At 35.0% G+C, this 13,998-nt stretch overlaps 1 protein-coding gene across 2 annotated transcripts in view; it reads left to right on the forward strand.

Annotated features, from left to right (window-relative positions):
• LOC150110238 (putative phospholipid-transporting ATPase IIB) overlaps positions 1 to 13,998 on the forward strand; it is a 359,872-nt gene that overhangs the window by 233,050 nt on the left and 112,824 nt on the right. For both annotated transcript variants that reach the window (XM_090398500.1, XM_090398506.1), the window contains one exon: positions 640 to 784. In XM_090398500.1, the coding sequence (XP_090254626.1) occupies positions 640 to 784 (145 nt within the window). The remainder of the gene's footprint in view (positions 1 to 639; positions 785 to 13,998) is intronic.

Here is a 13,998-nt window from a genome sequence, read left to right on the forward strand (position 1 = left end):
CTGCATGCATGTGTCTTGTTCTTAAGTTTCTTGAAAATGGCAACGTGACGTTGCCGAAATATTGAAGTATATTAAAATTTATTTTAAAGTATATCCTAGTTGACCTTATAATTTCCTTAAATTATTTATAAAAAAAAACAAAACATGCTTCTTCTTGGAAAGCAATGATTATGAACTTATTTGAAGATAATATCAAACCATTGCAGATGCCAGCAGAGAACAGCCAGCCATAGAACATTGTGTATCGATGCAGAACAAACAATTAGTGTATTGATTCATTAGCAAAACTCCTTAATGCTTTACAGTAGGAAAGTGGAACATAGTGATACCAGCTTTCAGCTGAAAATGTATAAAAATTCTTCCATCATAGTGCATAGATGCAATATTATAACTAAGGACAGGTGTGTTGTTAATTTTTGTTTAGAAATTTACATTTGTGATCAGAGATGCTCTGTGACTGTCCAGGACTTTAAAATATATATTTTGTTGCGTATTGCATCATAACATTCAGTAGCTGTAAATTTTACCTTATTTAAGAGGAAGGATAAAGTTAACTCTGGATATAGCATTTTGTTTGTTTTTAGAGATTTGCCTTTTCGTGAGAAATAGACACTATAGGTGATGACTTCATTTTGTTAGGTATGTCTGAAATTTTATCCTAAAGAGTTTATGGAATTGGCTTGTCAATGTCCTGCAGTTGTTTGCTGTCGTTGCTCACCAACTCAAAAGGCAGAAGTAGTTAGGCTTATCCAGCAGCATACTGGGAAACGTACTTGTGCAGTGGGTAAGTACCATAAAAGCATTTATTATAAGAAGTGTGTACTAGCCACATATGAGATCAGCATGTGACCTGATCTTATGCAGTGAGTTATTCTCAATAACAAACTTCTAATTTACCATGGTGTTACAGAATAAATCTTTATTTTTGCATCTAGGTGTATTCTTTTCCATGCATATTCAAATAATTCAGAGATATATCTTTTAATAGTGTTTACTTTTCAGCTACTGTATTAAAGTATTAAATTAATATTTAGTATTATAGATTGTTTTTGAGTTTTCTAGTAATTTTTCTTTGGAAATGTACTGTGTTTTGAGTTTGAGTTTTGTGTTTGAATGCTAATTGCAAATACAGCACTTGAAGCTGTAGTACATTAATTTGTAAATAGTTGAAGGACATAGTCCTGGATAAGAACATTATGAGAAAGTTGTTATGAATAACAGACATGGAAAAATTGGTTTAGTAAGTTTGAAGCTGAACTTTCTTTTGGATAGCATCAAGAATTTAGGGAGATTTTCAATCCACCATCTCAAATGTGAAAATCATATTCTACATTTGGCAAAATTTGAGATTTATATGGTATTAGCATCTATACAGTTATTCCCTTCCATTCACTGTGGAATATAAGAGAACACGAAGTATTTTGGAGGCTCTGGCAACTATGGATGTGATTTGTTTGTACCAGGAAAGCTAGAGGTTTAAGTCAGCTCAAGAAGAAAAGCTTGATTGGACAATTGATACATAAGCGGAAGACATAATGTAAAAATTAAATTACAGAGTAACTTATTTAGTGACAAATTATAATTTATTAACCACAAAAACGCCATGTTTTGTAACCATGCTCAGAGATAAAACAAATTAGAATAACAATTACAGGAGATGAACTCCACCTATAAACTATTAGAATTCATGGATACACAAAATAATAATTAACAAAAAAATAAAATATATTGTTTAGCACAGAAGTGAAGAGTGTTGCTCAGGATAACCTCCCAAAATTGGATAGCCTCATACAGTCGTTTTTGTTAAGATTCATCCAATGGATATGGGCTTCACAATTTTCTATAGAGTAACTTTTCTGTAAAGCTTTAGTTTTGTTCTAGTGAATTCTATGTTTAGTAGATATAGCTGGGCTAGCCAAATCCGACCAATCAGACTCATGGAACAGAATATATTCTTGATGTTCTTCTAAGTGAGTCTGAGCAGATTAACCAATCTTCTCTTAATAAGAAAGGCCACATGAGTAAGGAATTCTATAAACTTCAGAATAGGAAAATGGTGGATATTTTCTTTCAGAGAGTCCAAGAATGAATTTAATTTCTGAACTGAAAAGAAAGAAACTTGAATCCAGTGAAGTAGTCTTGCAAGTTTTTCCTAAACACTCTCTTTAACATGTGGAATGGAAATTCTAAATGTCTTCTACAGGAGGATTTTGGTGATGGCCATATTTATTAATTACTTATTGATTAGTTTGGTGCTGTAACCATTGGAGATGAAGATAGCTCTGATGAAGGATTCATTATTCAACAGAGAATCAGCAGAGCATTAAAATGTGTGCACAATATACTGGCATTTTAATAATATCTGATTTCTGAGATGGATGATGTGGCTTAACATTGACTTACTTTTCTGTATACAGAAAGCTATAGACTACCATTAGGCTGTTGCAAGATAAATATGTCCAGAAATGGGAGACAATTGTTGTCTTCTACTCCTGTTGGGAATTTAATTCTTGGGTGGACTGAGTTAAATTTCTCCAGAAATTCATAAAGCTCAGACAGTGAAGAGTTCCAGATCTTCACCATGATGCCATAAGAGGACTTATGTGAAAAGATGTTATGAATGTCGTTTGAAAATGTTTCATGTAATAGTTAGCCAAAGTCAGAAAATAGACTTCATTGCAGTTACCTCAGTCTGTTTAAAGCTTATTTTGGCAAGAATTAAGTAAAATCAAATAATTTTACAATATAAGCAGGGAAATCAAAACCAAAAGATCTGTAAGCAATAAGGATATTTCTGACACTTTGTTCTTGAAATCTTTTGAATTTTTAACAAAGAATGAAACATTTCCAATAAATGAGGAGAGAACTTTTGATAGATGTTTTGAAAGTTCATAAGTTGGACAACCAATGCAATTTACAGTAGGTCTCAATTGAACATTCTTTTATGCATATTAAGAAGACCATAGATAGAGCCTCTCTATCTCATTCAGTGTAGATGAAGCCCTTTGGTCAGAAAGACCTGAGTTTCATTCTCATCCATGATGTGAGGAATCTTTATCTGGTCTATTTCAACTAAAGGTGAGTTAGCTGGTCTCATACGGAGGTAGAAGGTTTTTTCACCCAGAAACTCAAGTTTTTCATCCCTCAGAACAGACAAACCGGCTCGTGAACATGGATCTAATATGAGGAATGTCAAATCATGTCAAAAATACATACTTAAAAATCTCTCATTGGAAGGCTCAACCTGTCCTAAGGGATGGATGAGGAAAATTGGGGGAAATCTCCACACGACAACAGGAAGATCATAAAGTCGAGGATTTCTAGCATGATGAACTTTTATTTATTTATTTTATCATGTGTTTATCCAAAGATTGCACTTTATCCAGAAGACTATTTAGTTTAATTTGTGACTAAGTAGGACCTCTGTAGAAGTATGTGGAATGATCGCAAACTAAAAGATTAAGTTTACTGAAGTAATTATTTTTATCATGAATGATAATATAAATTAAAGATACCAAGAAATTATATACTTGATTTAATCCTTTATCCAAGTGTTAGCAAACAAAGTTTCCACCTGAAGTATTTTCAGGACTGGAGCAACTCGTATTCCAACAGCTATATGTAATCCAGAGTATTGTAGTAATAAGATGCAACACCTTTTGGCTACTTGTATATGAAAATCTGACTTCTGCATTACTTCAATCTTATTATCATCTCTGAGTCTGACTCCCACTGATGAGACCTCAGTAAAAGTCGAAACTGGTCTCAGTAGTGACCTTTCCCATAATGCATAGCATTATACATGTCTGCAAGGATATGTGCTTTGCATTATGGGATACTAAGGCAAGTGATGTGAAGCCATTAGCTTCTATATACAAGTTGCCCCATCCCTGAAAATACTTCAGGTGCAAACTTTGTTTGCTAACACTTAAATAAAGGATTAAACCAAGTATATAATTTCTTGGTATCTTTAATTTATAGTATAACCAAGTGGAAAAACTTACAACAAAATGAAAGATAATAGCTCATCCTTTACTAGCATTGATTATTACAACATTAGGCTAAACAGATGAAAGCTAAAATTTCATTTCTAGACAGACTGATTTGAGAGGGTATATATTTGAGCAAAATATATGCTCCCTGGAAAGGAATTTTAACTATAATAGAATAAGGTAAGTATGGAGACCTTTATCAGTATTAAAGTCCATGATGGGAATAGTTTTTCAGAGCTACTGCAAAATCAAAATTTTAAACAATACAGAGATGTCTTAGTAGACAATTGATGGCCTGATATATTTACAACAGTTTTCTCGGGTGTTGGTTCAAGATTCAAGAGGATGATTCGTCTTGCTTAACAGTGAATTTAAAAGAAATTCTATAGTGTGATAATTTTCAGATGACAAAACAGCACCTACTTTGGCAGCAGTATGTTGATTAATAAAAAATAGCCATTTAAAAAAAAATATAGAATATTATTAAGGATATTCTTCTAATGATGTCTTTCTAGTGTAGTGAAAGTGGAGAGAAGGCATTTTCATTGTGTGCTTCTTGGAAGGTTATTTGTCTGTCACCTATCAGTCGGTAATTTTGCAGTGTACCATCTGGATGTGAGATAGCAAGGAAACTCAGTTGCTGTTTGAGCAGGAGGCCAGTTTTCTGCATTTAGTCCTTTCAAAGTCTGTTTTTTAAATATAACAGATGTCGTGAGCTGCAGTATTAGCTGAGTATGAAGCTTGAGTTTAATGGGGTCACTTTATTTATGTTAAATTTTGATTTGCTTTTTGCATTGTTGACAAACCCATGCTTGTTGCATAGTTGTTGGAGTACCATCTGGATGTGAGAGAGCAAGGAACCTCATTTGCTGTTTGAGCAGGAGGCAAGTTTTTTACATTTGGCCCTTTCGAAGTCTTTTTTTTTTTTTAATACATACATGCTACTGCAAAAGAAATCAAGAGATGCTCCCATGTGCCTGTTGATTTCGGAAGCTTGGAAAGCTGTGTTATGGCGTGATGAATCATGTTACATCCTCTACCGAACAGATGGGCAGGTGTGAATGTGGCTAATTCCTGGATAACATGTCTATCCCAGTTATGAAATTCAGAGGTGTCTGTATGAGATACAGTGCTGTTTTTGCTGGTTTAGTCTCAGCCCTCTGTTTGTGGTGCCACAAATATTGAACGTTGAGATGTATCTGAACACTCTGAACAATGCAGTTCTTCCTACTTTATGGCGTTTCTATGGAACCGATCATTATCCCTTTCTGCAAGAAAGAGATAATGGTTGGTTGTAACTGTGTGGTTTGTGGGCATGAACATCACTACACTTAACTGGCCTCCACAGCACCTTGATCTCAACCTTATTGAACATCTGTGGGATGAACCAGAGCATTGAGTGAGGTCAAGGGACATCTGCCCCACAACACTTTCAGGACCTCATTACATGTCTATAGGAAGAATGGTCCAAAATTTCCATTGATCACTATTGTACACTTGTGGAAAGTATGCTCCAAAGGATTTCTGCAGTCATGGCAGTGAAAGGGGATCCCACATCTTATTAAGGTGTGTGTGCCATGGCTGTTTATTCCTTACACTATGGTGTCCATTGACTTCTTTCCAAGCTCTGTGTGTGTGTGTGTGTGTGTGTGTGTGTGTGTGTGTGTGTGGCAGCGTTAGCTGAGTATGAAGTATGAGTTTTTTTTTTTTTATTGTCAATTTAGATATGTTGAATTTTGATTTGTTTTAGCACAGTGTTGAAGAGTCAAGGTTTGTTGTATAGTTCTTGGGAGTTTTTGGGTACAGTTAAGAATATAGCAAATGATGAGTTAGAGATCATAGAGGTTGTCCTATTTGATACCATTGTGGTGTCAAATAATACACATTTTAAAATGGTTTTGACATTTATTTTTTCTGTAACATTACATAAAAAAGGAAATGTGAATAAGGTTATGGTCTGAATTACTTAAGAATTGACATCTTCAATATGTTTGGATGGAGAAAACTGGTTATGAAAAAAAAGTTCCATGGTACACTGAGTGGATAGAGATTAACTATTGTAGTGTTAGATTGCATATTAATTGCAGGTATTTAATAATATATAAAATACTTTTTTTTTTTGACCAGTTCCCAGGTTAGTTGATCTCTGGCATGAGCAAGCAGGTTTTTTCTCCAGGAAACTTGGGTTTTTCATCCTGGAAACTCAAGCAAATCAACCGTAGAATCCACACTATTTTCAGACAGAAAAACATAATAAAGGTAATGAAAAATATGCCATAAAATAAGTCTCTCACTTCAGTTATTTTAGTAGCTGTGTAATCATTATCAGCTAAGTGAAGAATGAAATGAGTAGATTAGGAATGGTATCTAGAGCGAAGTGTTTGTTCCTAAACTTATGGAAAGTTCAGAAAGGAAGTGTGAATAGCAGTAAGAACTAAACTTAAAATTTACAGTAGTGATTCTCTCTGTTATGTGTTATGGAGCTGAGACTTGGATATTGTGTAAGTGTAATCAGTAGTGTTTAGGGAATATCTTGGGAGCGAAATGGTTTTACTTTGTGAATCATAATGTAATATGTCTAAGGAATGTAAAGGCTATGATAGTTCAGTCATGTTGTCACAGTGCAGGAGTTCACACATCAACACAATTATGTTAAATGATTGAAAAGGTGTTGGACCCTGTTTGAGATGGATTAATGTGATATCAGACAAGAACTTAATAGAATTGGCTCTAACCAAGCTGTTTAATTTACGTCTCAGTACAGGGAAGGTGCCAGTGGAGTAGAAAGAGGGCAAAATAGTTCCACTGAATAAAGGAGGTTCCAAGACAGAAGTAGCAAATTATAGGCAAATCATCATTTCAGGAGTGGTGGTTAAGGTATTGGAGAAATTGAAAGAAAGGCAGAATTCAAAACTGAGTGGATAGGAATATGATACTCATGGTTTTGTGAAGGATAGATCTTGCCTTAGTAATTTGATTACTTTTTATAATAAAGTGACAGTAGAGCTGGATAAGAGAAATATTCCCAGACTGATCTAATGATCAGGAAATGTCAGGAGCAACCATGAGTTTCTCGAACTCTTCATGGATTATGTTCCAAGGTGGATAAGTTTGGTTAGGGAATTTGCTGTAGAATGACAGTAGCAGAATCCTTATTGGTGATTGCTGATAATTGGTTAGCCCCCCCCCCCCCCTCAGGTAGTGAAGAAGTTGCCTATTAATGATCTCCATTGTTTTCGAGAAGGGTGAGGTGAAAGTGATGAGCCAGTAATTTAATAGCTGACTTTTGCTGGATATAGGCTTGCTTTCCTGCTGTTAAGTAATTTTTGCAGCAAGTATGTGCAAGTATGTCTACAAATAGGCAATGTAGGATGAGTATATTAATTCAGGATTGCAAATTTTATGCTCAAAATTTGTAATAACAAGTCTCTTAGACTAGGAAATCCAAATACCATACAAGAGATGGAGGAAGATTAGTCTTATCTCTGAGTGGGTCACATCAGACCATAGTTCCATCTGGATGTGATAGAAGTGGAAGCATGGAAAGGCTAAAGTTGCTCAATTACTTTTACATTGGACCAGAAGAGATAAACTTTCTCCCTTTCAAAGTCCAATATTCTTTTTTACAGATATGTAGACTGGAGTCTACACATCTAGATCTAGAGTGTAGACTGGTGTAAAGCTGGGGTTTTTGGATTCATGGTGTTTGAAATATGCTGAATTTATATCTTGGATTGCTTTGGAATTTGTTGAAAAACCAGGATTTGAATAATGATAAGAAGGTTTATATGGAGTGAGAGATGAAGGCCCTTATTCCACTTTATTTCAGTTATTTGGTTGAAATTGTTGTTTAGATCAGGAAAGTAGAAACCATAACCATGCCATCCAGATATCAGGCAAAGAAATCAGAGGTCATTCCATTTAGTACTGTGGTAGTGCTGAATGACACAACTTGGAGATTTGCTTGGTAAAGGTTGATCTGTAGAAAAGGAAATATGAACAAGGTTATAGTTGGAGTTATAAGAAGATAGCTGACAGCTATGGTATATTTGTGGTGAAAGCTGGTTTAGAAACATTCTAGTTGTTGAGAGATTTAAGATTACTTGGTATTCTATTGGTAGATGGACAATTTGTGTTAGATCATTAGATTATTTGTTAAAGATACTATAAAAAAATATAATAAAATAAAAAAAACCTGTATGTACGTATGCCAGTCCTTGACTTACTTCCGCTCATACTTGAGATGACTATACCATTAACACTTCAGGCAAATACCATAATATCTCTCCCTTCTGTAACCCATGGAACAGGGTGTTATTGCTGCTTTCAAGGTATATTATTTTAAAAATCACTTTTTCTCAGGCTCTTGGTTGCTGCTACTGAAAATGAGAAACCCTCAGAGACTTTTGGAAGGAATTAATATCTTGCATTGTACAAAGAATGTTGATGCAGCATGGAGTGAAGTGAAATGACAGTAGTGTATAAATGGTGTTTGGAGGATGCTGCTGAAAATGTGTTTACATATTTACATGATTGGGATGCTTAAGGGTCAAAATGTGTAACTGAGAGGAGTCCTCCACATAGCCTTTAAAGGAATGCGGAGAACCAACCAGGGCTTCTGACCTAATATCCAATCCTCACCTTCTTGTGGTGCGCACCCTGTTAGATATCTACCCGGATACTGAACGAATGAGGATGGGCTGGCAATTTGGGATTTAGCCAACCAAATTGTATTCTTATTGGCTTAAATTAAAACATAAATGATGGTACAACATGAAAGAATTTCATGCCTGCTGGGGCATCGCCCGGTTAAACAAGGCCCCCCGTTGTTTTTGCCAGGGAACCAGGGCAAATAGCGAAAAGTCAGCTACTGGAACAAATCGTAAAACACACTTCAACTCCACATCACCAGAGTTAAAAATCGGTTCTATCTTTCTTTATTACTATCTTTCTTTATTACTATCTTACTTCATTTCTTTGCCATTCAGGCAAAGAAATGAAGTTAGCAAAGAATGGCAAAGAAATGAAGTTAGCTGAGGAATTAGATAGGTACCAGATCGACATAATAGGGGTGACTGAAACAAAAAAGACAAAAATTGGTGAGATCTTTCTGAGCAATAAATACAAAATGTTATATTTAGGCAATCACAATCAAGGAAAAGAAGGAGTAGCCATGGTATTCAACACTAAATATGAGGCTAATCTTCTTGAATGGCAGGCAGTCTCAAGTAGAGTGATGTGGACAAATATCAGAATTGGGAACTGAACAATGAGACTAATTTGTGCCTATGGTCCAACAGAAGGTTCTACTAAGGCAGAAGTGGAGGAATTTTTTGACAATTTAGAGAAAGCAACTGACACAATGAAAAAGGAAAAGTTGGTCCTTTTTGGGGATCTGAATAGCAGAGTAGGAAATGATTGTCAGACATACAAAAATATTTTGTGAAAAATTGGAGAAAAGAGCAAAGCTAATAATAATGGCAAATACCTGTTGGATTTCTGCTCAGGACATGGACTGGTTATTACCAACTCCATGTTCCAACATAAACGTGCACAAATTCACATGGAGAGAAGAGGGAAGAATAAGAAAAGTCTCATTGACTATGTTATTGTTGATAGTGATGTTTTCTCCCTGGTGCAGGACACCAGAGTGTACAGAGGATTTGAAATTGGAAGTGATTACTATTTAGTCTTGAGCAGGATAAAATTGAATTTCATATTGAAAAGAATAACATGTAAGAAAGTTTTAAAGCTAATAAAAGTTGAGCATCTCCCAGATGTGAACTGTAAACTAAAATACACAAAAATTATTGAAGAAAAAATGAAAGAGTTTGAGAACAGGAACCAAACCTTGGAAATTCAGTGGCAAGCCTTGAAGAAAACTCTGATTGATTCAGCCAGAGAGGCATGTGGTGAGGTTGTCTGCAAGGGTAGAAAAATCAGAATTTCATGGTGGACATAGAAAGTTAAAGAGGCAGTGAAAGAAAAGAAGAAAGCATATCATAAGTTCCTGTCAAATAAGTCAGCTTGTGCTCTTAGAGAATACAGAGACAAATGTAAAAAAGCCAAACACTGTGCAAAACTAGCTAAACAAAAGTCATGGGAAGACTTTGGTAAGAACATAGAAAATAAATATCAAGAAGGCGGCAAGATATTCTGGAGGTTGTTGAAGAAGCTCAGAAATGGAGGAAAGAGTGTTGTAAATGGAATTAGAGATGATAAAGGTGACATGAAAACTGGAGAAAAAAGATATCCTTGAAGTATGGCGTATTTACTTTGAAAATTTGCTAAATGAAAAAAGCAGTGATAGCACAGTGGTAAAAAAAACACTCAACAGGCATACAGTGAGGAATACATATCCATACTTGAAGTAGAAAAACCCATTAAAGGCTTGAAATATGGAAAGGCAGCTGGAGCAGATGATATTCGACCAGAAATGCTGAAGTATGGTGGTATAAAAGTCTTACAGTGGTTACACTGCATAGTTCAGAAGACCTGGACAGAGGGATGAATTCCCAATGATTGGAGTAGAGCTCTCATAATACCCATATATAAAAAGGGAAATAAAACTGAATGTGAGAATTCTAGAAGTATTTCCCTACTGAGTGTTCTTGGTAAGATTTATGCAAGTATACTTGAGAAACGGTTGATAAGAATTGTGGATGAAAAGTTTGGTGAAGAACAAGCTGGATTCAGGCCAAATAGAGGCTGTCAGGATCAGATCTTCACTTTACGACAAATAGTCGAGAAAGCATGGGAATATAACAAAGATCTGTATTTAAGTTTTGTAGATCTGGAAAAGGCATATGACAAGGTGTCGATAGAGAATCTATCCAGTAAGCTACAGTTAATGGTGTCAATGGGGCATTATATTAAGCAATACTTATTCTTTATATGAGTTGTAAGTCAGGAGTTAGAATTGAAGGAAGTACAGGAAGATGGTTTAATGTTAAATCTGGTGTCAGTGAAGGATGTACATTATGCCCTCTGTTATTCATTATCTATATTGATCACATTATGAAGGAAAGTGGTATTAAACATGATATCAAAATTGGAGAAGTTAATGTCAGCTCTTTGCTTTGTGTGGATGTTGTTATACTTCTAAATAAATCCGCTAGAAGTCTGCAAGATTCCCTGACTAAATTGAGTAGCTGTTGTAATAGACATGAAGGTCAGCAATAACAAGACAAAGACAATGAAAATAGGCAGAAGCATTGAAAATGTCAACTGCATTGTGAATGGAGAACCTGTGGAACGAGTAAAACATTTCAACTACTTAGGCACGATTTTTAGTGAAGATGTAAATTAAATATGGAAATAGACAACAGAATCATCAAAGTTGGTTTGGTAGGAAGTCAATTGAATAAATTCATATGGAATAAGAGAGAAATTAGTCAGAACACTAAATTAGCTGTATACAAGGCAATGTTCAAACTAGTTTTAACTTATGGATCTGAGAGCTGGGTCAGAAATAAAACTCTTGATCAAAGACTATAGACTGCAGATATGAGAGTTCTGAGAAAGATACTGGGCACGAACAGATGGCATCAATTGCAATATATTAAAAATGAGGATATTAGGAAAGAACTTGCAATTGGCAGCATCTGGGAATGCGTTAGCAGAGCTAATATCAGGTGGCATGGTCACTTAAACAGAATGGGCGCGAGGAAAGATTAGCAAAACAAGTGTTATCTCCCAGTTTGGCAGAATAACGACCCAGAGGAAGACCAAGCAAGAGATGGATTGATATAGTAAAAAGTGGCTTACACGATAAAAATATAAAATCTGATAATGTTCGAGTCTTGACAAGTAACAGACTGATTTGGAGGAAAATTGTAGATAGGAAATTAGTAATGATGTAAATTTTTCATCTAGTACTATCGTATCCTGTACACCCCCTTGAGAATACATGGCAGAAATTTGATGATGATGATTTACATGATTTGAAATCCTTAACCTTAACAACTTCTAACCAACAGATTCTGGAGAAGATCTCTCAAATGAAGCAAATGGGGGTGGATATAAATCTGATGATTTGGATTTAGAGAGTGGTTTATTGAGAAGTTGAGTCCAAGAGAAGGCAGGTGACCAGTGTTTCATTTGCATATAATTTCCATGGGTGGCCTTGGAAATTGTGTAAGAGTATGATTACCAAAGATGTTAGGACTAGATCTTTTGCTTGGACGGTGGTGGTAGGGTGGATTTTTTTTTATGTGGTTCCTACCTGCGATAGATTATTAGTAAACATATAGTACATTTGTACTGTGGGTGGGCTCAGGATTTAAAAAAAATTTTTTTTTTTTTTTATGGATTGGATTGCCAAGCGTGATTGTGAGTGCTTCATCAGCAAATGAGTTTTAGGAGAGGTATAATAGATATTATGCATATAATAGATCTCCTGACTCCCTGGAGATACCTGTGTAATAATAATATCTCACCACATGCTTAGAAATGTGTTCTTCAAAATGAAGTTCTTGAAAATTAAATGCTGATTCAACATTTAGTGAAAGTTTTTCCTCATTAGAATCCTTTGTAGTGCAATCAGAAGAATAATGTTTACTGAAAAACCTAGATTCATCAATGACTTTTTTTCTAGGTCATGTTAACTGAGATTGAGTCAGCTGGTATCAGATGAAAGAAGGCAGCAAAACTCAGGAGTTTCTTCACACAAAATAAACAACATACATAACATGCCAACATCTTATATCCTTGTTACATACACTCTTAATCCATGAGAATATTGATATAAGCAAAAGTTGGCATATTGATATATATCTTATATCCTTGTTACATACACTCTTAATCCATTAGAATATTGATATAAGCAAAAGAGAGAGACATTTTACCATCAACAAATTCCTGATATGTCCTTTAAAGGCATGTAGAAGATACTATGATAGTACTATATGAAGAGTTTACATTGTATCAGTATATATACCTACATCTTGGTCTTTCTCTGGGACTCTTTCCTGCCTTCCTGGCATTAAACACCTATTTTACTAACCTTTCCTTTTTTCTATCTGTTTACATGACCATATCACCTGAGGTTAGCTCTGCTCACACATTTTTGAATGCTAACAATATCAAGTTACTACTTAATACCTTTTTTTAATGTGGTATACTGCCATTGATGCCATCTGTTTCCTCCTCCCTTACCCCTGTTATATCAGTTATTCAATTTAGTTTAAAAATACTGCAAACTTGTCCTGGATTTATATCATCTTCATAAAGTAAAGAGCTGCTTATTATCTCCAGTTTTAATTACTAAAGAAAGCGCCATAAGTTTTAATATTAGGCTAATGTTAATATTATATTATATAATAATATTAATGTTATTGTTAATATAATGTTAATATTAGGACTAATGTCTTCATAATGTGATTTATATACAGAGAGAGAGAGAGAGAGAGGAATAAGAGGAGACACTATGCATCCCGACTTAAAGCATTAGTAACATTAGACCTAATGTAGAAACTACTGCTCTATTCTCTCCAGTCTAACTACCATGGCGAGCAAATCTACACAAATGCCCCCAATGACTTTTTTTCCCAACATCCCTTAAACGGGACAGGAGCGCAAAGAATCTCCAGGCTCAAAATGGCGTGTCCACTAAAACTAGGAACCTGGAATCTCAGAAACCTGTATGAAGCAGGTAAGCTAAGAAACACCATCCAGGAAATGAAAAGATTTGGAATTGGGATTTTAGGAATGAGTGAAGTTAGGTGGCTAGGATTAGGCAAAATCTCAAGTTGATGACATGACAATGTACCATTCTGGAAGTAGTGAAAATATCATCAAACAGAGTTGGAATAATATTAAACAAAGATGTTAATAAGTCACTGTTGACCTTCATCTCCTCCTCAGATAGGATGATGTTATTAAAAACTGAAAGGCCAACCACTAGATGTTAATCTTACACAGGTCTATGCCCCTACTGCTGACAAGAATAATATAGAGATCAAAGAATTTTATGATCAGTTAAAAGAACTAGTGAAAAATACAAAGA

Source organism: Typopeltis vanoorti, chromosome 1 (assembly GCF_054136105.1).
Source record: "Typopeltis vanoorti isolate ZY-2024b chromosome 1, IOZ_Tvanoo_1.0, whole genome shotgun sequence".
Classification (NCBI taxonomy): domain Eukaryota; kingdom Metazoa; phylum Arthropoda; class Arachnida; order Uropygi; family Thelyphonidae; genus Typopeltis; species Typopeltis vanoorti.